Source organism: Arvicanthis niloticus, chromosome 15 (assembly GCF_011762505.2).
Source record: "Arvicanthis niloticus isolate mArvNil1 chromosome 15, mArvNil1.pat.X, whole genome shotgun sequence".
NCBI classification, from domain to species: Eukaryota; Metazoa; Chordata; class Mammalia; order Rodentia; family Muridae; genus Arvicanthis; species Arvicanthis niloticus.
In genome coordinates this window covers 965,838-992,545 of record NC_047672.1, presented here as the reverse complement: position 1 = coordinate 992,545, position 26,708 = coordinate 965,838, and the positions used below count along the sequence as shown (strand labels likewise).

At 49.0% G+C, this 26,708-nt stretch overlaps 2 protein-coding genes across 5 annotated transcripts in view; one reads left to right on the top strand and one right to left on the bottom strand.

Annotated features, from left to right (window-relative positions):
• The first annotated feature begins 1,073 nt into the window (after window positions 1-1,073).
• On the top strand, window positions 1,074-23,808 carry Gbx1 (gastrulation brain homeobox 1). Its single transcript, XM_034519734.2, has 2 exons — window positions 1,074-1,617; window positions 22,944-23,808. Exons 1-2 carry the CDS (start codon window positions 1,089-1,091, stop codon window positions 23,483-23,485), a joined length of 1,071 nt encoding a protein of 356 aa, XP_034375625.2. The 5' UTR covers window positions 1,074-1,088; the 3' UTR covers window positions 23,486-23,808.
• Window positions 23,809-25,950: 2,142 nt separating this feature from the next.
• The window catches only part of Agap3 (ArfGAP with GTPase domain, ankyrin repeat and PH domain 3), a 30,032-nt gene continuing 29,274 nt past the window's right edge, over window positions 25,951-26,708 (bottom strand). For all 4 annotated transcript variants that reach the window (XM_076913248.1, XM_076913249.1, XM_076913251.1 and 1 more), the window contains one exon: window positions 25,951-26,586. In XM_076913248.1, the coding sequence (XP_076769363.1) occupies window positions 26,380-26,586 (207 nt within the window). In that variant the 3' untranslated portion in view covers window positions 25,951-26,379. The remainder of the gene's footprint in view (window positions 26,587-26,708) is intronic.

Below are 26,708 nucleotides of genomic sequence, written 5' to 3'. Positions count from 1 at the left end.
CCGGCAATCAGCCCGGGCAGGTCGAGAGTGTCAGGCCCGAGAATGAATAGGGCTCATCAGGCGCGCTGGAGCCAGGGAGCCAATCAGGGAAATTAATGGAGAGAGAGAGAGAGAGAGAGAGAGAGAGAGAGAGAGAGAGAGAGAGAGAGAGAGAGGAGAAAATAGATATATTGGGATAGAGAATCCAAAACAGAGAAATAGGAATTTAAAAGGAGGCTAAAAGAGAGGAAAGAGTGACAGAAAGAAAAAGAATGGAAAGGGCGAGAGAGAAGAGGTGGAGGGGGAAAGGTGAAGGAGGGGGAAGGGTAAGTACTTGGCATTGTGTGGGCACCCAGGAATTTCCGCAGAAGCGAGAAGTCGAAGATAAAGTAGAAATGAGGGAGAAGGAGCTAGAGCCAGTGCTTAGAGAATCTAGTCCCGGGAAGAGAGTGCGAAGGGACTGGGAAGACAGCAGGAAAGCGGTCGCCCACGAGTGGCCCCGGGCCCCGGGGCCCTGGGCGGAGAGCGCGCCCCCTGCTGCCCCGCGCCACTTCCCGGCTCCTAGGGATCGCCACTCCATGCGCCCCGAGTCACTCCTGGCGTCCCGCGCACCCCGCCCCGCCCTGCCGCACCCCTCTCTTCCTTCGAGCCGCGCCGAGCCCGGGCCGCGTGGGCTGAGCCGGGAGCAGGTCCGGCCGCGGGGAGGGGACCTGGCCAGCTGCCGCCGCCGCCTCCTCACCCGCTGCAAACTTTCACAAAGCGGCGGGTCCGGCCTCATCAATCTGCATTAATAATAGTTGGTTGGGCCGCGGGGGGCGGGCGGGGTCCCGGGCCGGCCGGGCCACTGGGAAGGAGCGGGGCGCGGGGCGCGGGAGCCGGGCGCGGCGGCGGGCGGAGGGAGCAAGTGAAGCGTAATTTGAGGAAGATGGATGAGTCCGGAGGGCGACACCCCCAGCCCGCCCGCCCGCCCCCTCCCTCCTTATGAGCGAGGGAGCGCGGCGCCGGAGCCACACTGCGCCGAGCCCGCGCCCCGCCGCCACCTCGGCCCGCGCGCCCGCAGCGAGCCCTGCGTGTCCGCGCGGGGCGCACGGCGGGGCCCGGGCAGCGCCATGCAGAGAGCGGCGGGCGGCGGCGCCCCCGGGGGCAGCAGCGGCAGCAGCGGCGGCCCCGGCGCCGCCGTCTCCATCGACTCGCTCATCGGGCCGCCGCCGCCACGCTCGGGCCACCTGCTCTACACCGGCTACCCCATGTTCATGCCCTACCGGCCGCTCGTGCTGCCGCAGGCGCTGGCCCCCGCGCCGCTGCCCGCCGGCCTGCCGCCGCTCGCCCCGCTCGCCTCGTTCGCGGGCCGCCTGAGCAACACCTTTTGCGCCGGGCTGGGCCAGGCGGTGCCCTCGATGGTGGCGCTGACCACTGCGCTGCCCAGCTTCGCAGAGCCCCCCGACGCCTACTACGGGCCCCCGGAGCTCGCCGCTGCCGCCGCCGCCTCCAACGCCTCGCGAAGCAACCCGGAGCCCGCGGCCCGGCGCACGGACGGAGCGCTGGATGCCGAGGAGCTGCTGCCCGCGCGCGAGAAAGTGACGGAGCCCCCGCCGCCCCCGCCCCCGCACTTCTCAGAGACTTTCCCGAGTCTGCCGGGTAAGTGCTGGGACCGACACGGGTTGGACCGTCAGGAAGTCCCACACCCGGGGCCGGTCCAAAACTCCCGCCATCTGCTTGGAGCCCTGGAATGCCGGACTCCAAATCGTACGCGGTGTTCAAGCCTGAACATCTTCAAGTCCCAAAGCCTTGCTCTGGCCCCGGAGCGCCGTTTCTCACGGCATTATAGTCCACAAGCCTTGCCCTGTCTCTTTTTCACAATCCCTTCGTTTTTCTCCTCTCAAGGGTCGTATTCGGGAGGGCCCCAGCAGGACCTTGGGGCGACAGCATGTTGGGGTAACTGTCGGTTTAGTGCGTGGGGATATGTTCTGAATCGACTCCTCAACACTCAAAGGGTGGGCATGGGCTTTATGGATGCAGGGCACAAGGAGGGCCTGGTGAGCCTGTGGCTTCACCTTAGTAGAGGTCGCTTTCGAATTCTCCTTTAAACTAGATCTAAACCTTGGAGAACCAGGTAGGGTGCTGGACCAGGGCTGGCCAGGACTGCAGATGTTAAAGGCTGGCAGAGTTGGGTGTGGCATAAAGACTTGGAGTTGAGAATTCTGCTAAGATTCAGCTGAGCCATCATTTAAGAGCCTTGGGTTCTCCCTGGGAGGATGCCTTCTCCACAGAGACAGGCTATAGTAAACAAACCCCCGATCAGACTCCACTCCCTTGAAGCCCTCTTGTCCTGACCTCAGTGTCTACCCTAAAGCTTTCTCCTAGCCAGGCAGAGCCAGGTGTGCTGAGATCAAGGCTTCTGCAATCTAGTGAGTTCTGATTAAGGAAAATAGCCCGTGCAAGGGTAGAGAGCTTAAACTTCCTTCGCACCAGGATGAGCCCACTTCTGCTCCACAGTTCATAGCACTTAGGTTGGGATGGAAAGGACTGGAAGGATTTGGGAGCTGGCCACAGCACCGGCAAGAAGAGGGTCCAAGAATCGTTGGTCAGGACAGGCAATTTCTGATGACAAGTCCCTGCCGTGAAACTGCCCTCAGCGGCGCTCACTCTTTCAGATGCCAGTGGCTGTCAAAACGCCTGCTTTCTATTTTTTAAATTTACTTCTGGACGTTTTGGCTGTGGGGAGTCATCTGTTAATTCCTTTCCCAAACTGGTTGCCTCAAGAGGACCAGAAGTCAGAGCTGCATCTCCTCAGGAGGACCTTAAGCAGAAGAGAGCTTTGGGAGATAGGGAACAGGGTCTTCAGGACCAGAGAGCAGAGCTTGGAGGATGGAAACCAGCAGGCGGCTCCGAGGAAGGATTGGAATAGTTCAGACACAGGGAAGAGAGCAGGGCTGGGCACTGAAGAGATGCTTTGGAGGCTCCAGGGTAGAGGCAGCTCCAGGCACACGTAAGAAAGCCTAGAGCTAGAGGGAGGTGGGAGAAACCACAGGTGGACCAGAACTGAGAGGGTGTGTCCTTACCACGGGAGCACGATCCTCATCCCCACACTGCCAGTGTCCCTCTCTTCTTTCTCTCTATGATGGAGGTTCTTTTCTGAAATAAACCCCACATGAGCACTTAAACCAAATATATGGACAGAGAGGAAAAGGACAGAAGAGAAACACTGAGAAAGAAGTAAGGAAAGATCTATGGTGGGGGATGGGGTCTGGAGATTTCGAATAGGGCATGGACTGTTTGTGGGAAGAGGAAGTCGGGCTGGGCTGAAGGAAAAGTGAGCAACATCACTGAAAAAAAAAGTGTGCGAGGACGAAGGGACGAGGAGTTCTGTCGTTTGAGAACTGGGAGAAAGCTAAAGGAAGATGCCGGGCCAGGATGAGTTTCTGTATCAGTTCTAAGGGTGGTTGGTGGCTGGAGACACAGAGACAGTGAGGAAGAACACATCTCCTGATCTAAAAAAATGTAATACACACACACAAACAGAGAGGTGTGTGTGTGTGTGTGTGTGTGTGTGTGTGTGTGTTTGTGTGTGTGCGTGTACTGCTGTTGAGCACAGAGAGAGGGCTTTGTTGGCACTATAATGGGAAAGAGACCTGGAAGCAGTTTTGTCATCTATGCGCTGAAGGTCATGCCCCACCCTGGGATGATCTATAGCAGCACCACTGTGGGTGCTACAGGAGCAGTGAGGAAGGCAGGTATCAGAGGAAATATCCGAGGCTCACAGGGGCGGGGTCCTGGCCTGTGACTTCTCCCTCAGTATGGCTGTCCCAGCCTTTGGACAACCACTTGCCTATCTTCCTAGGTGTGAGTTACTGAAATGTTAGGCATAAAATCTGTCCAGGTGATGAGAACGGCCACTGAGGGTGATGAGACATGGAGCCTTTATGGTGGATTGTCTTGGAGGCTGTGGGATTGGGCAGATCCCTGCTGTGTGTGATGAACCTCCACAGAACAGAGTCTGGGAGCAGTGCAGTCCTTAAGGTGACAGAGGAAAAGTTGCTTTCCTGGTAGGGGCAGGTGGGTGGCACTGGCTAGAATTATTGGTCACCCACACTTGTTGAATTGGAGAGCTGTGTATGGTGGCACCTGTAACCAGGATGTAGAGGCCGGCAGATGAGAAGGTCAAAGTCAACCATAGCTATGTATTATGTTGGAGGCCAGCCTGGGTTACTTAAAACCCCATTTTTAAAAAGAAAAGAAGAAAAAACTCATAGTGAAGATAGGCCAGTTTGGAGAATGAAAAAGTTCTATTCTTTGGGAATCACAGAAAAGTGTTTTCAATTAGTTAAGGATTAAGAAAGATGTCATTCTCTGAGAAGTGGGGAAGAAAGGGCCCTGAAATGCATTATAATTTGAGTGTAGGGGGGAAAGTTACCTTAGCAATGAAAAGAAGACCTAAGTGAAGAAGTGATGGATAGAAAAAGCACTGAGTGTGGTAGATTCGAGAGTTTGAGGCTTGGAGTGGGGGTGGGGCAATGTGACTTATGGGGCAGCCTTTTAATAGGAGGGGGGAAGACAAGAGGATTTGAATGGGTAGCGGGGATTAAATGGGTAAGCATTTTACTTCCCCAGCCTAGGGTAGGGTATTGAATTCTGTACATAGACAGTATACACACACACACACACACAGTACACACATGCATGCACAGCACACACATACACACACAGTACACACACGCATGCACAGCACACACACACAGTACACACAGGGCACGCACACAGACGCACACACACATGCACACACACACACACACACACACAGTACACACACAGTACACACACAGTACACACACAGTACATACACGAATGCACAGTACACACACGGCACACACATACGTACACACATACACACACACGCATGCACTGTACACACACACACACACACTAACCCACAGGCACATGCCAACAGAAGAACCCAAAGTAGTTCAGCTGACTACTAAAGATATCAAAGAAGCCATATATTACTATATATAGGTTACAGGTTTTCACTAGTCACATTAGAACAATAAAAGGATTCAAAGGGCAATAACAAACTTAATCAAATATGTCCAAAATACAGCTTCAGCGTTAATCTGTATGAACATTTAAAGGACATATTTCGTATCCTCTTTTTCTACTGTTTGAAACCCAGTGTGCTACTCTCCCCCCTCAGCTCTCCTCAGGCCAGCCATGTTTCAGGAGCTGATGGTGACCGTATCAACACATCCTGGGGGTCTGAAAGGACAGGCTCATGAAGGAGATGGAGGAAGGAGATGGGGAGGTAGATCCTCAGCAACCCAAGAAACACCCAGAAGACTACAGGGAGCTCCCAAGGACAAGAGCAGATTCAGCCCCAACTGGGAGGGTCTGAGGAAGTGTGGGAGCTCTGACTGAGCATAGTCAGTCACAGCTAACCTGTGGGCCAGATATGGCAGGGGTGTGCAGCACTCAGTTGATGACTAGAAAGGATGCTGTTTTCTGGGGAGTGCTGGGGCAGGGGGGAACAACTGTCTTTTGGGGAAAATGAGAGAATCTGGAGTGTTCCACTGGAAGGTTGGACGCCTGAAGGCTTAGACGGCAAGCGGGGGTGGGTACATAACCATTAGATGGGAGCTGAAAACACAAAGAGAACGGCTGTGACGGGACACCACGTTGGATGCTGAACAAATTAGAATTTTCGTAGCCGGGGTGGTGTAAAGGGTGTCAGATCGTGAGGGACCAGCCCGAGAGATGCCACTGTCATTAGCACCATCTTTTAAAAACTGAACAGGGAAGGATTTGTTAATTTCCGAAAGGAGATTGCAGTGATAATGTGGATCACAAAGGAGACCAGGAAACTTCAGAGGAGTGTGCTAGCCAAGGGCCGATTGCTCTAAGCCGAGCACCTGATTGTAGCTAGGGAGCATTTTTAGATGACCATTAATTAATTTCTGAATAGGTGCCCATTATGACTGTCACATATGATATTTACCTGTGAGAGGGGATGGGAAACACTGTGCTGTAGAGCTGCTCAAAACAAGATGGGAATGTTTTGGTTTAGGTGACAAAGACCCAGAGTGTATGTTCCTAGAACTTTCGAGAAGCTGCACCGATAGTGATTGTTCCGCTGGCTTTTTGCCTTGATTTGTTTTGTTTTTAAAAATGGTTTATCATTCTGTTTCCCAGGCTGGCCTTGCAGCAGTGCAGACTTCTGCCTGAGCCTCCCCCCACATGTGTTAGGACTCAGGCTGTGAACCACTGCGCTCAGCTTGCTCCGTCAACCTTTCACGTTTTATTTTATCTCTCTAAAATATTTTAATTTTTATTTGTAAATTATGTATATATGTGTGTACAAAAGCCAGAGGAGTGTTGGGTCCCCTGAGGCTGCAGTGACAGGTAGTTGTGAGACGTTTGACATGGGGGCCGGAGGAGAGCAGTCTGTGTTCCTAACCACTGAGCCATCTCTCCAGCTGTTTTTGGTTCTTATTTTGAGATAAGGTCTATGTATCCTAGGCTTGCTTCAAACTCACTGTGTGCAAGACATCTTGAATTTCTGATGGTATAGTCAGACAACTCTCCACTGACTCTTTTTTTCCTCCCTCCCTCTCTCCCTCTCTTTCTCTCTTTCCTTTTTGTTTTTTCAAGACAGAGTTTCTCTGTATAGCCCTGACTGTGCTCTGTAGACCAAGCTGGCCTCAAATTCGCAGAGATCTGCCTGCTTCTGCCTGCCTCATTCAGAGATTAAAGAAGTACACACCACCATAGCCTCCCCTCCCCTCCCCTCCCCTCCCCTCCCCTCCCCTCCCCTCCCCTCCCCTCCCCTCCCCTCCCCTCCCCTCTCCTCTCCTCTTCTCTTCTCTTCCCAAGACAGGATCTCTCCATGTCGCCCTGGCTAACCTGGAACCAGGCAGACCTCAGCTCATAGAGATCCTTCTGCCTCTGCCTCCTCAATGCTGGCAGTGATGTTGTCCCCATGGTCAGAACTCCATTGACTTTTAAAAGAAGACAAATGAGAGGTGGCATCAGCTCTTGCTATCAAGAGTTTTAGTCCTTGGGACCTACACGGTGAAAGGAGAGAACGCGCTCTCAAAAGCTGTCCTTTGTCATCTGTGCTCATGTCATCTGTGTTCATGTGCTCATGTACACACATGTCATCCATGCTCACACACACACGTCATCTGTGCTCATACACACACATGTCAGCTGTATTCATGCACACACATGTCATCCATGCTCATGTACACACCTGTCATCTGTATTCATGCACACACACGTCATCCATGCTCATGTACACACACGTCATCTATATTCATGCACACACATGTCATCCATGTTCATGTACACACCTGTCATCTGTATTCATGCACACACATGTCATCCATGCTCATGTACACACCTGTCATCTGTATTCATGCACACACATGTCATCCATGCTCATGTACACACCTGTCATCTGTATTCATGCACACACATGTCATCCATGCTCATGTACACACAAGTCATCTATATTCATGCACACACATGTCATCCATGCTCATGTACACACCTGTCATCTGTATTCATGCACACACATGTCATCCATGCTCATGTACACACATGTCATCTATGTATACACAGACACACTAAATAAACACTGTAATTGTAAAAATTAGAAAAGACGAATGGTGCATTAGCTTACTGTGTCTCAGGAACGTTTACTTGGCAGCTCTGACACAGGCTCCAGTCTCAGCTTTGTCACTATTTTGCTGTGTAACTTTTATGCTATGTTATCGTATGCCTAGTGTAGGCCATGTATGTTTGTCTCATGTAGACACTCTGGGAGAGCCACTGTCACATAACTTCTCTAGGTTTTACTTTCCTCACCTAGATCAAAAGTTTTCCTTGAGGTGCATGTGTGTGTGTGTTTGCATGAATCTATATGTAAGTACATGTGTGTGCATGTGTATGCACGTGCATGTGTGTGTGTGTGCATGTGCACATGTGTGTGTGTGTGTGTGTGTGTGTGTGTACATGCATCTGTGTTGTTTGGTTGGGGTTTTGTTTGTTTGTTTGTTTGTCTGTTTTTGAGACAGAAACTCATTATACTGGCCTGGAACTTGCTGCATAGTCCAGGCTGACCTTGAACTCACTTTCATCCACCTGCCTCTGGACTAAGGGTGTGTGCCACACCCAGCCAAAGGAGGGGCCTTTCAAGTTCCTTTCAGTTCCTAGACCAAGGGTTTAAAGTAGGGATCTGAACTCCAAGGATCTCCTGTCAGGAATCTGTCAATATGGGGGACTTAAACATCATGGCTCTAACTGACTCCTAACCAAAAATCAGCATGTCCTTTAATTTGTGATTGTGGAACAAAAAATCATGATTGTCGTAGCAATACAGGAAGTTTTTGTCTGGATAGAAACATATTTCATGACATTCTTTGGAGACTCTGCCTCAAGCAAAAAAAAAAACACAACATATTTACAACATAATGAAATAAAAATAAAACAGTTTTATTTTTAGTGACATGTATATGTGTGTGACTATGTGTGAGTATCTGCACATAAATAGGGCCTCTGAAGGTAGAAGAAGGATTTGGACGTTTTGGACCTGGAGTTATAGGCACTTGTGAGCTTCCACACGTGGCTATAGAAACTGAGCTCGGTCCTCACCAAGACCAGTAAACACTCTTAGCCCCAAGCCATCCCTCCAGCCCCCACCACTGTGTTTTTTAGTGTAAAAGCGTACCCTGCTTCATAGCTGAGAAGGGGCGGCCTTTATCCACTTTCCAGAGAGTTCGTGGTAAAGATCATTAAAGAACCAGGAAGGAGAGACAAATCTCAAAGTTCTGGCAGCCCTGGAGACGTTTGCTGGGGGATTGGAATGGCTCTGTGGTACATGGACTCGTGTGGAGATGAGCAGCTTCTGTGGTGGCACACACAAGTGTGGAGGTGTATATTACAGAAGATTAGGAAGAGAATTCCTTTCCTTCATTTGTTTCTTCCCCCCCCCCCCTTTTGGCTTTTAAGGACAAGGTTCTCTGTGTAGCCTTGACCATCCAGGAACTAACTTTGTAGATCAGGCTGGGCTTGAACTCAGAGATCTGCCTGTCTCTGCCTGGGATTAAAGGCATGAGCCAACACACTCCCAGTTTAGGAAGAAAATTTTTCCTCTCAGAGTAATTAACGGGCAGAAAGACTGTACCGGGAACAGTGGGAGGAACCAGCCAGACACTGAGGGAGGGATTCCAGGCTATTTTTGTTCTCGAACAAGTTTGATGTCAGCCTGGATTACATGAGACCCTGTGTCAAAAGAGATATGGCTCGAGAGGAGGGAGGAGAAGAAAGAGGATGAGGAAGAGGAGAAATAATAATCATAATAACAATAATAAAGGCTGGGCATGGTGCTGCATGCCGTTAATGCTAGCTCTCCAGAGGCATAGGCAGGTGGATCCTTGTGAGTTTGAGGCTAGGCTGGTTTACATAGAAAGTTCCAGGCCAGCCAGGACCATACAACGAGCCTGTGTCTCAATGCTGCTGCAGAAGAAGAAGAAGAAGAAGAAGGAGAAGGAGAAGGAGAAGGAGAAGGAGAAGGAGAAGGAGAAGGAGAAGGAGAAGGAGAAGGAGAAGGAGAAGGAGAAGGAGAAGGAGAAGGAGAAGGAGAAGGAGAAGGAGAAGGAGAAGGAGAAGGAGAAGGAGAAGGAGAAGGAGAAGGAGAAGGAGAAGGAGAAGGAGAAGGAGAAGGAGAAGGAGAAGGAGAAGGAGAAGGAGAAAAGAAGAAGAAGAAGAAGAAGAAGAAGAAGAAGAAGAAGAAGAAGAAGAAGAAGAAGAAGAAGAAGAAGAAGAAGAAGAAGAAGAAAGTATTTCAGTTGGAAAGAAGAGAGGATATAATAATATTATAAGCAAAGTGCTTTGTGTTGCATTAAAGACTGCTCTAAGAAGCTGCAGGCAAGGGCTCTCCCTCAAAGGTAATAGAAGAGTCGGGTCTTTTCCATGAGCTGACTTGACATTAGGAAATAGAAATCAGGTGTACAAAGAGAGAGACTTATGTGGGTATGCCTGTGTGCACAGCGGAGGGGCAGCCTGGGTTCCTGTTGCACAGGAGGGGCTGGTAGCCTTTGTCAAACTCTGAACATGTGGGAAGAGTTACCAGCTTGGAGGAATTTGGAGGCACTCTTGACTGTGGGGGCTGCTTGAGAAAAGGCAGGTTAAGGGAAGGAGGTGAACAGGTTGAATTCAGGTGTCCTCAGAAGTGACAGCCCCATGCTGGTCAAAGCTACCAAGTACAGTCTCACTGGCCACGGGGAGATAAGAATAGAAGGTGTCCTGTAATGGGAAAACATCTATATGTGAGTTAGAACCAGGCAGTGGGAACCGTGGGCACGAAGGCCACGAGCAGAAAGCAGAAAGCAAAGGGTCAGACAAACAGAAACGTTTCTGACCTGGGTAGCAGCAGCAGATTTCTGAACTGTGAGGCGCAGAAAAGAGGGATGAGAATTGGGGTTGTGCAAAGCTGGAACTTTCAGGGAGGCTGTGGGAAGAGACTGTGCAAAGCCCTGAGTGCCAGAATCCTGTGTATTATGCACAGGGGCACAGAACATTGAGATGTTGGCCACATCGCCTCTCTTCTTCATCAGTAAAATTAGGGCTTTGAATTAAGTTATTGTTAAGGTTATCTCCATCTGTACAAGTGTTTGGTTTTTTTCTTAATGTGCTTTGAGATTATTGTTTATTTGTTTGCTTGTTTATTTGTCTATTTATTTAAAAGATGAGGTGGGTCTCACAGTTTCAGACTGGCCCACAGCTCATAATTCTCCTGTCTTAGCCTCTCAATTAGCTAGGGTTAGAAGTGTGAGCTACAAAGCCTGGTTTACAACTCCACCTGATCCTTAAGGATATGTTTATTGGTGAGCTATTCTTTTCTTAAAGGGGGTGGGGAGGGTGGCTGGAGAGATGGCTCAGCTACTAAGAGCACTTGCAGCTCTTGCAGAGGACCTGGATTCAGTTCCCAGCATCCATGTGATGGCTCATGACTACCTGTAATTCTTCCAGATGACCTAATGCTACTTCTGATACCCATGGGCGTGTGTGTGTGTGTGTGTGTGTGTGTGTGTGTGTGTGTGTGTGTGTGTGTGTATGTGTGAGTGTGTGTGTGTGTGTGTGTGTGTTTGTGTGATATTTAATATATATTAAAGGTACCCTGAACAAGGAGTCTGAGAATTATGTACTTCCTAATGTGGAGTGGCCATGGAGAAGGCAGGGGCAGGCTGATATATATATATATATGCTGTGTACATATATGGTGCTGTGACATCAGGCCTGAGTTTGACTGGGGAGGTGGAACCAGGCTATGGCTGTGCAGTTGAAAACTGGATGTGGATTTCATGTGTTCCTGGTGTGGATGGAGGAGGGCAGCAAGAGCAGGGGATGCTAGCTGGGCTGTGGAGTCCATGCCTGGCCATTCTATGGTTGCCTGTCCAGTTTGTTCTTTATGTCAGATAACACTGGAATGTCATCTCTACACAGAGTGTTAGCAGAGACCAGGCAGGTTGTGCCTGGGAATGATGGGCTCAGAGCCAGTGTTGCTACTTCTCTGAGGAAGACAGTCAAGGCTAACCTGTAAAGCCCCAGTAGCCTTTACCAGGGAAATGAGGGGGCAGGGACAGTGGTGTTATCTCACAGGTACCAGGCAAACAGGACGACCCTCACGCTGAGTCTTGGATGTAAAGGAAGTATCACTGAAGGGCTACGGATGTAGCTCAGTCAGCAGATTGCTTGTCTAGCATGTATAAAGCCTGGATCCAGATCCCCAGAACCAGGTGTGGTGGTTCATGCTTTGAATCTAAGCACAGTGGAGATACAGACAGGAGGATTAGAAATTCAAGGTCATCCTTAACAAATAGTAAGCCTGAGGGTTTGAGGCCAGCCTAGAGCTATATGAAAACCTGTAGGGGTGGGTGGGGGTGCTGGAGAGGTGGCTCAGCAGTTAAGAGTACTAGGTTCACCCACATGATAGCTACAACCTTTAGTAACGACAATACCAGAGGATCCAGAACTGTCTTCTGGTCTCCGCAGGCACTAGACGTGCATGTAGTAAACAGATATTCATTGAGGCAAAACACCTATACACAGAAAAATAAATTAAAATTAATTAATTAAAAGGAAAGAATCATCACTGTCTTAGCTCTTAAATGGTAGCTTTCTATAACATTCTGTCGTGAGGGTTTACTAGGAGTGGCATAGAACGAGGTAACATTTTTTTTTCTGGGGTGATAGTAGACACAGTGGTTCGAGGACTTTGTAGGAGACAAGCAGAATGGAATATCACACTGACTCTAATACAGGTTCTAATTTGCCTTTGCCTTTCCTTGCTTTGTGGGGAGGGGACAGAGACTGGCTTTATAGGCCAGGCTGGCCCTGAGCCATGGTCTTCCTGCCTCAGCCTCCCAAGCACTGCAATTACAGATGCAAGCCATCGTGCCCACGCATGTGTGTGTCTTCCTCTCTTTTCTGTAGGCTTCCTAGCTGATCTCCCATTCTGGAATCTCGCTCCTGTGCCCGACTAGGACCTGATTCCTCCTCCTTTCCAGCCATTCCCTTTCATCAGAATTCCTATGCTCTTTCTTAGGTGTGTGTTTCAGTTTGGTGCTATTGATTGGATGACAGTAACTCATAGTCTGGTGAGTTATGGAGAGGTTTAAAGTCCAAATGAATTCCAGATGAGTGGCATGCTGAGGAACAGCTCCAGGATATGGGGCAGGGTTGTTTTGGATGGAATGTTGTAGGTGTGGGATGCAGGGCTCTTCTGTCTGTAGTCTGGTGATGTTGCTTCTTCTGAAAGCATCCTCTACCAAGCCCCACCCCACTTCACCCCACTCCTGCTCTTAGACAAGTTTTTTTCTGTGTAGCTCTGACTGTCCCAGAACTCACTCTGTAGACCAGGCTGGCCTCAAATTCAAAGATTTCTGCCTGCCTCTGCCTCCTGAGTGCTGAGATTAAAGGCTTGTGACAGCATTTATTTAACCACGCCCCACGGACTGCTTGTAATGATATCTCAACCTCAATTTTTAAAAAGATTTATTTATTCATTTATTACTTTATTATATGTATGTGTGCATGTGTGTGTGTGTGTGTTCCACGTGCCATCAGATCCCCTGGAACCAGAGTTGTGACTTGGGTGTGACACGTCCCTGGGCACAGGTACTCAGAACCACACATAGAGCCTCCAGAAGATCAGCAATGCCTTTTTTTTTTTTTTTTTTTTTTTTTTTTTTTTGGTTTTTCGAGACAGGGTTTCTCTGTGTAGTCCTGGCTGTCCTGGAACTCACTCTGTAGACCAGGCTGGCCTCGAACTCGGAAATCCGCCTGCCTCTGCCTCCCAAGTGCTGGGATTAAAGGCATGCGCCACCACCGCCCGGCTGCGCCACCACCGCCCGGCCAGCAATGCCCTTAACCACTGAGGTGTTGCTCTTTACAGATAGCCAGTGTTCTTAACTGTTGCTCCAATCCCCAAGCTCCCCTTCTTGACTTGTGTATTCCTGACTGGTTCTTAGTTCACTGTGTAGATAAACATGCTACCACGTGTAGCATGTTTAAATTCGGGGTTTGACGTACACTAGTCAAACTCTACTAAATAAGCTACAGCTCCAGTCCTCCCCACCCCACTGCCCCCCCCTTTTTTTGGTTGAGCCTAGCTTTTAAGGGCTGAGCCATTTCTCCAGCCCAGCCCCCCCCCCTTTTGAGACAGAGTCTTAACCTGTAGCTCAAGCTGGTTCTTAAACTCACCATCCTCCTGCCTCAGCTTCCTGGATGCAGGGATTACAAGTGTTTACTGTCATACCCATTTTTCTTTTTAAAAACTTACTTTTAATTGTGTGTGTCTTTCTATGCATGGGTATATGTGTGTGTGTGTGTGTGTGTGTGTATGTGGCTATGTGCATGTGTTTCTCTCTGTGTGAATTGTCTTAGTTAGGGTTCCCATTGCTGTAAAGAGACACCATGACCAAGGCAACTCTTATAAAGGACAATATTTAATTGGGGCTGGCTTACAGGTTCAGAGGTTCAGTCTATTATCATCAAGGTGGGAACATGGCAGTGTTCAGGCAGATATGGCACTGGAGGAGCTGAGAGTTCTACATCTTGTAGAAGATGCAGTCTACCAGGAAAAGACTGTCTTCCAGGCAGCTAGGAGGAGGGTCTCAAAGCCCACACCCACAGTGACACACTTCCTCCAACAGGGCTAGACCTATTCTAACAAGGCCACACCTCCTAATAGTGCCACTCCTTGGGCCAAGCATATTCAAACACATAAGTCTATGAGGACCAAACCTATTCAGTGTTCTTATCTCCTATATGAGTGTTTGTGTGTGTCTGCCTGTGGGTTTGTGAGTGCAGATGCCCACAGGGGGACCTCCCTGCACCTAGCCCTTGTGAGTCACCTGAACTCAGGTCTTCTGTCAGAGGTACCCTTAGCCCCTGAGCAACCCAATCAAACCTAGGAAATACATTTTCAAAGAAAAGGAAAGCTAACTGGTAAGATTTCATCACACAAGCTAGCAAGGGCAAGAACGATTTGGTGGGAATATTGCCCTAGGAATGTGAGGAGAACTCACCCGCTAAAAACAACTCTATGCTCTGTGACAGGCCCTCCTCTGTGGCAATTTCAGGAATCGTCTGTGAGTGCACTAAGTGTGATTTAGTAATTAAATTAGAGCCTTGTGTATGTGAAGGAAATCAGGCTTACATTTGAATTTGATAAGAAGGTTATTTAGGGCTGGAGAGGTGGCTCAGCAGTCAAGAGCACTGGCTGCTTTTTTTTTTTTTTTTTTACAAGACCTGGCTTCAATTTCTAGTACCCACACGGTGACTCACAACTGTCTGTAACTCCGTGCCTAAGGGATCTGGTGTTCTCTTCTGGTCTCTTTGGGCATCAGGCACACACTTGGTACAAAGACATGGTTGCAGACAAAACAGTCACACACATAAAAATAAACAAAAAATTTTTAAATGATTTTCTGCTGGGGGGAAATTGGGAAAGAGCTGTGACTTCAAGTGGGGTGGGGTGACGTTTTCTGGAAAGGCTGGGATGAGTACAGGGGATTTCAGAGACTAAGATGCAAGGACATGGTGCAACGTCCCTGGCTGTGGGATTTGGGAAAATCATTTAATCTCTCCCACAATTCCATTTTCTTTAACCGGAAACAAGATTAGCAACTCTGCGTCTGTGCTGATAGAGGAGAGTGGCTGTACTTCAGCAAGTGGCTCCACATAAAGAAAACACACGTGAAAAAGCCCAAGGTTACAAAAGGGCATTCTGGGTAGTGGTCATGTTAGAGTGCCCTGAAAGAAAGGTGGCTGGCTTTGAAAAGGCATGGCATCCTGATTTGCTTTCTGGTGTTGCTGTAAAGCATTCTGAACAAAAGCAATTTGGGGAGGAAAGGGTTTATATGGCTTATTTGTCCCAGTCCACAGTCTATCACCACGGGAGTGAGGACAAGAACTCAATCAAGAACTGAAGCAAAGGCCACAGAGGGATGCTGCTGGATGGCTTGCTCCTCATGTCTTTCTCAGCCTGCTTTCTTATAGAACCCAAGATGGCCTGCCCAAGAGTATCACTGCCTGAAGCGGTCTGGGTCCTCTCAATCAGTAACCAAAAAAATATCTTCAAAGACATACCCACCGGCCAATCTAATGAGGCCGGTCCCTCCATTAGATCCTCTCTTCTCAGATGATTCTAGCTTGTGTCAAGATAGAAGAATGAACTGGGGCTCATGGGGACACGGAACTACTCTGAGCTTGTCACAAAGCTGGGAGAGGCAGGATGAAAGTGACCTAGTGAAGGTCCCGTTTACGTGGAGCAAGGAACGCAGAGGGATAAGAAGACAATGCTGGGAGACACGGATGCTCCTTATGACAGTTCCAGAGAGACAGTGGTTTGCTGACCTTGTGCAACTCCAAGGGATGAGCAAAGAAAGAACTGAAAGGAGCCTGGTGAGTCACAAATGAGAGACAGTTCTGGCTTGCAAAGGGAGCGGTTCAGTCATGGCACCTGGCTGGCTAGGGATCTGAGGACTGGAAAGGACAGATGTCTTTGGAGGATGAGTGGCTAGGGAGAAGGAGGAGGAGGGATGGCCCTTGTCCTGGGAACAAGTAGAAGAGAGATAGACTCTTCCATGCAGACAGTGGCTTTCCCCTAAGCCGTAACACAGCCTTAGCTGGGACCAGAATGAATGGCTCAGTCCGAGGGTGTTCCTGGGAATAAGTTTGAAGGCTTATTCCTTCATCTTGTCATCCTTGCCAACTCCAGTGCAGGTTTCCCCTCTTTAGCAGGCAAGTCTGGGGCTGCCTAAGGCTGGCCTCAAACTCACCACCATCCAGCCTTGACACCCCCACCCTCCCGTGCTGGGATTTCAGGCATGCACCGCCATGGCCACCTTGACATTGTGTAGTCTGTCCACTGGGGAAAACCTCCCGTAGGTTGTGTGCAGCTGTTGAGCCCCTCTCTAGCCTGACTGAACCTTTTTTCCCATCTATTTTTGAGATCATAATATAATTACACCTTATCTCCCTTCCCTTTCCTCCCTCCCAACCCTCTCATATTCTCCCCTTGCTCTCAAATTCTTGACCTCTTTTTAAATTACTTGTTATGCGTGCATACATGTACAATCATACAGATTACTAAATACCCCTGCCTTGTCTGTATAACATTACACGTATGTGGGTTCTCAGGGCCCATTACTTGTTACTGTATAACCATAACTGTATACTGGCCTGCTCTTCTCCCATTCTCAGCGTTCCTTAGTTGCCTGTGGTCCTTTGCTTGGCTCCATGGGACTCTTCTGTCTCTGGAGTTGCTGCTTTTTCTGTGGGAAGCAGCCACTGTCCACATGTGGGTACACAGTGCTGTCCAAGTACGGTGTCTGGATTCAGTGGGGGCAGGAGGCAGCTCTCTCACATCAGCTCTCTGTATAACTATAGTTCAAGCTTTGTGATTTCCGGTTCCCAGGACGATAACTCCATGAGGAGCCATCCCATGAACTCTGCCTGTTTCCAACTCCAGCCAGAGACAGAGGCTTCTCCACAGGCTCGGACTCACAGGGAACCTCGTACACTCTGACACAGTCCTAACAGCCTCACACACAAGGTCACACACAAGGTAATAGGATCTGTAACAGAAGCTGATGCCCTCTTCTGGTGTGTCTGACAGCTACAGTTACTCATATACATAAAATAAATAAATAAATCTTTTTTTTAAAGGTGTTAATGGAAGCTGGCCATGCTAGCCCACACCTTTAATCCCAGCACTAAGGAGGCAGAGGCAGGCAGATCTCTGTGAGTCCAGCTTAGTCTACAGAGAAAGTACCAGGATAGCCTGGTCTACAGAGCAAGTATTTATAGCCCAGGGCTACTTAGAGAGACAAGGCCTCCAAAACAAAAACAAAAAAAAGCAACAGAACAAAAACTGATAAAGTATTCTCTAAATATTGAAAAAAAAAGCAACAAAACAATCAAAATAAAAAAAATTAAAACTGTTCAATGGCGTCCTGTGTTGTCAACTGCGTCCATTTTCAGCTGGAAATTGGCTTCTGTGGATGGCATCTATCTAGTCCAATTTCTCTAAATCAAACTTTGCAAATAAAAGGTTTATCAGAAAGGTTTGACAGCTAGGCATGGTAAACCCAACCCACGCATGCAATGCCTCAGGAGGTAGAAACAGGAGCTGCAAGCTCAAGGCCAGCCCAGCCTCCATTGTGAGCTCCAAGCACAGAAGGAGACCTGATCTTAACAAGCAACAGGCTTATTGCTTCTGCTAGTTTTCACTCATCAACAAAAGTGTGTTGTTGGGTTTTTTGTCTTGACTCTTTCACCATTAATATTCATTACAAACCAGATAAATGGAACCAGCTTACATTTCTCTTTTTCTTTTTAAAAGCAGGGTCTTATTTTACAGTCTGTGTGTCTCAGACTAGCCCTGAATTCATAAAGATCTGCCTGCTTCTGCTTCCCAAGACACAACACCCAACTGCATTTTCTTTCTTCCTCCCTTCCTTTCTTTTTTCTTTCTTTCTTATTTTTAAAAAGAGTTATTTGTTTTATTTTTGTGTGTGAGTGTTTTGCCTGCATGTGTGTGCGTGTACCATGTACATCTTTGGTGCCCAAGAAGGTCAAAAGAGGGTATTGGATCCCCTAGGACTGGGGTTATGGGTGGTTGTGATGAACCATCCCTCCAGCACTTCATTCTTAACTAAGTTATGTGGGAATGATGAGTAAGCTACGTGGGCTGCCTGCCTGCTTTTCTACCGTGAGTAGCTAAGTAGCTCATTCATTCCTGGTTGCTGACTCTGTCCCTGTTCTCAGTGTGCCCTCTTCTGGTGGAGCAAAAAGCAAGAGACAACACATGTCAGTACTAGGGGTCCAGTGGTACTGTTATATTCCCCACCCCCGTCTTATCTGTCTCTATGAAACCCAGCCTTTCACTGTCTGGTCCACACTTTCATTCTCTGCCACTTTTCTCTGGCTTCAGCCTCCTTTCTGTTGCCTGCATTTCCCTTTTCTTCTCCCCTCTTGTGGCTCTCCTCATTGTTCCAAAAGCTGTCCTTTGAGGCCGGTGGCTGTGTGTTCCTCTCAGTTGCCCCACCCCCATCCCAGTCTAGAGGTAGCTTATCAGAGTCTTCAATGTCAGATCATAAAGGCGCAGACAGAAACTCCTGCCCCTGCCAGTCAGTGTCCCACCGGGATCAAGAAACAGAGAGAGGCCATGAACCGTCACTCCATGTGTGGCTTTGAAAGCGGCTCTGAGGGTGGCCTGCTTGTGTGGGCTGGAGTTTCTGGGTCTGTCTGAAGACAGAGGGATGGATGAGATTATCTCAGGAGGGCTCTGCTAGACTGAGGAGCTGGGAGCCTCCTCTCAATCATCATCAATTTAGATTTATTGGACGCCCCCTGAGGGCTCAGCACTGTACTAAATGATTCCATCCTTCAAGTTCTGAAATCCAGTTTCTGCCTTTTTAACACTGTTTAAAACACGCCACTATTGAGCTACATTTTTGTTAACAAATTATGAATTGCTACAAAGTATGTTTTAAAAACTGAAACCACAGCACTTAGTAATGGTGTTGGGGATTTTCTTCACTTCTCTTAGCACCAGAAGATCCTGTGGCACTCCTCTGTGTGTGGGAAGGTCTGAGGCACACTGGACAGAGCATAGGGTGATATAACAAGAGAAGGGGGTCTGTTCTGGTGCTGGGAATGGCTAGAGTTGAAGCAGGTATCTAGGAAGAGACCAAGAAGGGAACCAAACCAATGGGGGGGGGGGGAGAATGCACGCACATGCTGGAAATAGCTGTTTTATTATGTTTATTATTATATTTATTAAGTGACTACTTTATAGGTAGTTTTTAAGATACCAAAGTCACATCTGTGAATAAGATATGACTAAAATTCATATTTTCATGAAGCTTATATTCTAATAGGAAGAGACATAGGGTTTTTTTAGATTTATTTATGTATTAATGTATGAGTGCTCTATCTGCATGTGTCAGAAGAGAGAATCACATCTCATCATAGATGGTTGTGGGCCACCATGAGGTGCTGAGAATTGAACTCAGGACCTCTGGAAGAGTAGCCAGTGCTCTTAACCACTGAGCTATCTCTCCAGCTGGAGACATAGTTTTAAAAAAATAAAGTGAATAACATTGATGTCACATGTGGCAGCAGACGAGTCTAAGAAGCATCTTAATTCCAAGAGGATGAGGGAAGAAGAACAGTCTCAAGGAACAGAAGAAGGATCAGATACTTGATCTCAAGGAGTAGGATGTTCCTGACAGAGAGAGGACTGAGAACAGGTGGGGACAGAAGTCAGGGAAACCTTTAGAAGGAGCCAGGTTGGTGAGGAGGTGGTGAGAAAGGGCCCAACTCTGGACAGATCTGAGAGGCAGATTTGGGGAGGGGGAGGTTGGATGGGATCATGAGAGGGAAAAATAATGTATGGTTTTATGTGGAGGTTGAAGATGGAGAAACATGGGGAAGGTAAAAGTAAGGTTGAGAGGTTGAGAAAGGTTGAGATTTCCATTTGGGACTTGAGAAGTCTGAATCTGTGGGAGTAAGAAAAATGTGAACAAGACACCTTAGCAAAAGGAAAAAGTGCATGGGCCGGGCAGTGGTGGTGCATGCCTTTAATCCCAGCACTTGGGAAACAGAGGCAGGTGGATTTCTGAGTTCAAGGCTAGCCTGGTCTACAGAGTGAGTTCCAGGACAGCCAGGGCTATACAGAGAAACCCTGTCTAAAAAAAACAGAAAGAAAAGAAAGAAAGAAAGAAAGAAAGAAAGAAAGAAAGAAAGAAAGAAAGAAAGAAAGGAAGGAAGGAAGAAAGAAAGAAAGAAAGAGTGCACAAATGAATGTCCTGAATCTCCAACAAAAGATTGATTGGTTTTATTCCATCATTTATGTATGAGTGCCTGCATGTATGTCTGTGCTCTATGTGCATGCAGTATCCATGAAGACCAGAAGAGGGCATTAGATCCCTTGGAACTATAGTTATAGATGGTTGTGAGCCACCTTGTTGATGGGTACTGGGAATAGAACCCCAATTCTCTGCAAGAGCAGTAAGTGTTCTTGACAGCTGAGCCATCTCTCCAGCCTCCAGGCCCTAAATTTTGCCATATCTGTGGCCAAGGTTGAGGTAAGGAAGGAAGTGTAGCTGAGGAGTGAGTGTAAGGCATATCATCCATGTCTGGACATCCCTGGGGTTTGGTGCTTTTTATAGACAGCATGAGGCACTTGAATAGCAAGCTGCTTATGGGAAGATAAGAGGCACTTTGGAGCCTGGCTGAGCTGCTGCAAGCTGGGGCAGGAGCAACATGAAGATGCTGACTGCAATGGTGGAGTCAGGGGACATGGCCTCAGAGGCAAAGCCTCCATGAATCCTGAGGAGAAGAAGCAGGCATGAAGGAACAGGTGTGGACTCACCGGGGGAAAACAGGTTGCTGACTACAGGCCTATTGGGAGGGGTTGCAATAAGCCATGACCATTCTCATCTGCCTGCCTGCCTGCCTGCTTGCCTGCCTGCCTGCTTGCCTGCCTGCCTGCCTGCCGGATACTGTGCCTCTGTACATGCCTTCTCTTACACACCATCCACTGCACCTGGGATCCAGTCTGCTCTGAGCCATGCTCTGAACATGCCTCTGTAGTGTAAGTGTGGGATGTGGAGGGGGGGTGCACTACTATTCTCTTGCAGTTGTGACTTCACTGAACTCCTAAGTTACAGTGTCCTTATGTTCTTCCTACTGAGTGGTGGACTGCCTTTTGGATTTCTGTTGTTTCCTTAGGCAGAAAACAAAGGAGTTCGTAAAACTCAAGCGCTGAAAAAAAATATTTAAAGGAAATTACTGTGTGTGTATGTGTGTGAGTTTGCTGTGTACACATGTGTGGTGTGTACACATGTGTAGTGTATGCAGGTGCTAGACTGCATGGGTTCATGTGGAAGATGTAGGTTGATGCCAGGATTTCTTCCTTAAATCGGTTCTTCATCTTATTGCTGTTTAATATATATTTTCCATTGTGTCTGTGTCTATGTGTGTCTGTGTGTATGTGTGCATGTGTGAAAGTGACAGCAAGGACAAGTTTTGAAAGTTGGTATTCTCTTCTCACCATGTGGATCTCCAGGATTGAACGCAAGTTGTCAGGCTTGGCAGCACCCATGATACCATCTCTCTGGCCAGATGATATCATCTGTCTGTCTGTCTGTCTATCTATCTATCTATCTATCTATCTATCTATCTATCTATCTATCTATCTATCTGAGCCAGGGTCTGTCGCTGAAACTAGAGCTTATTATTTTCAGCCAGACTGGTTAATTGGCGGGCCCCCAGGATCTGCCCGTTTCTGTCTTACATACATCTAGGGTTACAGTGGGTGCTACCACACCTGACCAACTGTGGCTCTGTATGTGGGTGCTGCAGATGTATACTGAGTCCCTCATGCTTGTATAGCAAGCATTTGCCTGCTGAGCCATCTCTCCAACCCTGAAAGCATTTGAAATGCCATGTGTGCAGTCACGACATCAGTGGATATGATAAAGCCAGCGATTGATTTACCTTTAGAACTGACTGTAGATTAAAATACTTACACTGTGGGATAACGGTCACCCACTAGGAGTCAAATGTCTTCCCACAGTCCCTTCTCTAGTTTCTTCTCATCACCTCTGCCTCTGCCTCCTGCCATTCCCTTCTGCCTTCCTATGGATTCTCAAGAAGCTTCCATTGGTGCTGTGCAAGCAGCCTTGGCCAGGAGGGCCTGAGCAGGAAAGAGATGATAGATAGTGTGCTAAAATCAAGAATGAGCAAGGGGACCAGGGGGCGAGTGGCAGGAGACGGTGTCGCCACAGATAAGGAGGTGGCAGTGCTGAGGACTTTCCCACTAGGGCGGTTTAATTAAGAACAGGAATCAGGTAGACAAGACTTGGGACCTAGATCTAGTATGGGTGTCTGAGAGACAGGGTCCCTCTTGCTCTTGGGCTATAGAGGACACAAAGGCTATGTGCAGCTCTTCCCAGCCAGCTCCCACATCCCTTCATCCTGGGACTGCAGGGCTGTTTTTGGAGGCCTGGTGTAAGAGCAACACTGAGCCTCAGCTAGGTACCATACTTAGTACGGCGGGGGGGGGGGGGTTTGGCGGGGGGGGGAGCACGCAATGGGGTGGTGGGAACGTTGGGGGGGTCGCTGTCATACATATTGCCTCCCTACTTTTCCTTTTGAAGTCTGTTGGTTAAAAACCTTTTTTTCCCATTCTTTTGTCTCTCCTAAACCTTTTCCCGCTGCCCACTGGATGTCTATCCTCTCCTGACCCATCTCTTCATCTCTGAATATGTTGTTTCCTATTGTCAATTGACCATTCTGACCATGCTTCCACGTGCCTTTTCCAAACCACCTTCTCTTTGCCCTTCCTTCTCCATCTATCGGTTCTCTACCCTACCCTCTCTTTAACCTCACAGCAGAGGGGAAGGTGTACAGCTCAGATGAAGAGAAGCTGGAGGCCCCAGCAGGAGATGCAGCAGGCAGCGAGCAGGAGGAAGAGGGCTCAGGTGGTGACAGCGAGGACAGCTTCCTGGACAGTTCTGCAGGGGGCGCAGGGGCTCTTCTGGGACCTAAACCGAAGCTAAAGGGGACTGGCGCTGAGGAGGGGACACCAGTGGCCACAGGGGTCACCACGCCTGGGGGAAAAAGCCGACGGCGGCGCACAGCCTTCACCAGCGAGCAGCTTTTGGAGCTGGAGAAGGAGTTCCACTGTAAGAAATACCTGAGTCTCACAGAGCGCTCCCAGATCGCCCACGCCCTCAAGCTGAGTGAGGTGCAGGTGAAGATCTGGTTTCAGAACCGCCGGGCCAAGTGGAAGCGCATCAAGGCTGGCAATGTGAGCAGTCGTTCTGGGGAGCCCGTCAGAAACCCCAAGATTGTAGTACCCATACCTGTGCACGTCAACAGGTTTGCTGTGCGCAGCCAGCACCAACAGATGGAGCAGGGAGCCCGGCCATGACCAAGCTCCCGGGGACCGGAAGTCAAAGGATCTGAACCTGTGCCTGCCCAAGTCTTACTGGGTGCCGCAGCCTAGGTAGACCCCGCTCTGGGAGAGGCCAGCGAGTTCCCGGGACCGCAGATGAGTGTTTGGTCTGAGACTGTTCTAGAGACCTCAGGACTAGGGGGTCTCAGAGATGCAGCGTTCATTCTGATCTGGGAGAGCTTCTGGAGCAGAAGCAGACTCCTGCGGTGGGGATATGAAGTGCCCAGGGCTCAAAGGGTTCTGTGGCTAAGGCCTGAGGGGGCAACTTCTGACAGAGGGGGAGGTCCTGGTGATACCAACCTGGGGCCATAGTACCTTATTTATTTTGTGTAAAGTTTGTATATATGGAACTATTTTGTCTTCGTCTGTCTGTATCCCAAAAGGGGACTGGGAAATTGTTTCCTTGAACCTCACCCTCTTTGTCCTGTTCCACTGCTTTGCTGCTCTTTAGCATAAAAACATGAAATGGAGCTGTCATGGCCAATATAGGGGTCAGCAGCTCCCTCTCACTCCTAAGCATCTCTCCACAGTGTACTCCCACACCGCCGGTTCCCACTGGGCTACTGTGTCCCCACTTCCTGTGAACAGGCAAACCCATGTGCTCCCGGTGTCTTCTCTTTGGGAGAGGTGACACACTTATCGGAGAGACACCCTTCAGTTTGCACTGAAGGGAGACCCCAGTTTAGCTTGAAGAACATGCAAGTCATCTATTTAGAAGATGCTGTCCTGTCAGTGATTAAGGCAGGACAGGAGGCTCACCCCACCACCCGAGCTAGACAAAGAGTTGCTTCCTTTTACAGGGGCACAGAGACTCTTCTCTGCCTTCCTCTATTTTATATGCCAGGGCCTGGGGCAGAGGCCCATTGCCTGTCTGTTCTTGCAACTTTAGCTGTGTTTTCTCCTGTCCATTACATTGTTAAGTCGGGCTCCCACCAGCCTCTTGCATTACAAAAAGAAAAAAAAAAAAAAAAAAAAAAAAAAAAAGAGAGAGAGAGAGAAAGAAAAAGAGGTCAAAAGAAGCCAGTGTCAGATAGCTAGGACCAGGGTGAGTCCAGTATGGTTCTGAAAGGGTGGAGGCAGAGATTGTGGGCAGATAAGGTAAACCTCACAAGCAGGGCTCTAAGTATCTGCAGAGACCTTAGGAAAAGAAGATTGTTACAGAACCCTACTTGCGGCTGCTATTGTGCTAACTACATTTTTGGGGAAGAAACAGGACTGTACGGGTTAGGGAGAAAGGTATAAAGATAAAGAAGCTATGGATAAAACAGTTACCAGAAAGGGAGGGGAAGCAAGCAAACCCACTCACATCCCTGACCTGCCTTACAGGCCACCCTCGCCACTGGTGAGCCAAGTGGCAAACTTGTCAACATCACATTCATTTAGCTGTTGAATGAATGCTTCATAAGAGACCAAGATGGTCCGTCCTTGGTAATTCGTTTCTCCCAAGCAACTCTATAGTGAGAATACAGACCTAGAATAGGCTGTGTCTCTCTGGTCAGGCTTGGGAATTTAACCTTGAAATACAGTGTAGGCCCAGACCATTCCTAGTCAGGGTTACCTCAGTCAACTCTCTGATCTATACAGGAGAAGCCAAGGTGGAGGCTAAGCTGTTACCTCTTCAGCAGAGCTCTCCAGGTTCTGAGAAGAGGGAGGCAAGCCGCAAGGCAGAAAACCCGGGGGCGTGGTCAGTGTCCAGGCTTTTTGTTTTCATTCAGCCCCAACAGTGCCAAGTAGAGGGAGCCAGCCCAAGCAACCTGTTTTTAGGGAGTCTGGGGCTAGTCTGTCCTGTACCTACACGGACTGCCCATGAAAAGGAGAATGTGGATAAAAAATAAAATAAAATCTGGTTTCCTCTCAAAGCGTTGATTATTAACTGATATGTGGGTGAGTGTCCAGGCCCAGCTCCGGCCTACCACACAGACACCTGTTTAAGGTGTATCAGAAAACAGGGGTCACTCAGCAAGGTGGTCCTAGGAACAGGAAACAGATCTAACACCAACTTAATATTCTCATCTTTCATAGAGTAAGAGAGGCATTTCCCTGGGTTTTCTTTCAAGAATAAAGAGGTACGGCATGAAGAGTGGGCGCCTGGGCTCTTTTCCCAGCTTAGCTCAGCAGGTTATGCTTAGAAGGCTGCTGGAGGTAGAGGTGGAGGTGGCTCTGGGGACCAGCGCCCTGCCCCTTCCAGCCTCCATCACTCTAGGGAAGCCTCCAAGTGCCACTGGCCAGGGCAGGGTGTAGCTGCCACACGGGACATTGCTGACAGCATGCATGGGAATTTTCAGAAGTGGGCAGGGGCGAGGGAAGGCTGCACACAGCAGGAAGCAGAATCTGTCTCCTGTCAGGCATCTTTGTCCTGTCATGCATCATCCCTACTGAGGAAGACTGGAGGTGGCTGAGAGCAGCCCAGGGGCACTGAGGCACAGAAGGAGTGACGAGGCCACACATACAGCCTGCTTTATTGGCTCATACACACACACCACGTATATACACGAACATAAATATTCCAATGTACAAATTTTACATGGGACTCATAGATTGGCCCCTTGTCTTTCATGTGGCACCCCCGTCCTATGTCGTTCCCCACCCACTGCAGGGAAGGCTGTGGGAGCTGTCATGAGGAGGCAGGGTTCTGGAGGAGGGAGAGGTCCTGCTCCCCTCTCCTCACAGGTACCTCCAAAGGGTTCTGTCCTTTAATGGCACCATAGGGCTGAGGGCTGAACAACACACCCTGCTCTGCTGCAGCTCAATCCCAAACCTCTTCGCCACCCCTGTACCCTTGTCACTCCCTTCTCTGTATACCCCTGCTTCTCTTTCTGTTCCCTGCAGGCCGTGGAGTCCTTCTGGTCCCTCTGCCCTCTTCCTGAGCTTCATAGGATGCTAGGGCTGCGGTGCAGTTCTGAGGAGGGGTTGGTCCCATTGGCAGGCTCTCTGTTAGGAGTGGGTGCTAACCCACAGCCCTCCCCGGGGCAACCATGCTGGATCAAGATGTCTGCACACTCCTGGCTGCCGGCACGGCGGGCATAGGCCAGTGGGGTCAGGCCTCGGGCATCACGGCTCCTCACGTCCACCCCGTACTGCAGGAGAAAGCACATCCACAGTTGGCATGATGTGGGAGGAAAGGCCTCAGCTATCAGGGAAGAGGAGAGGCAGCTTTTGAAGGCTGAGAAGGGGGAGAGCAGGACAGACCAGAAGTACC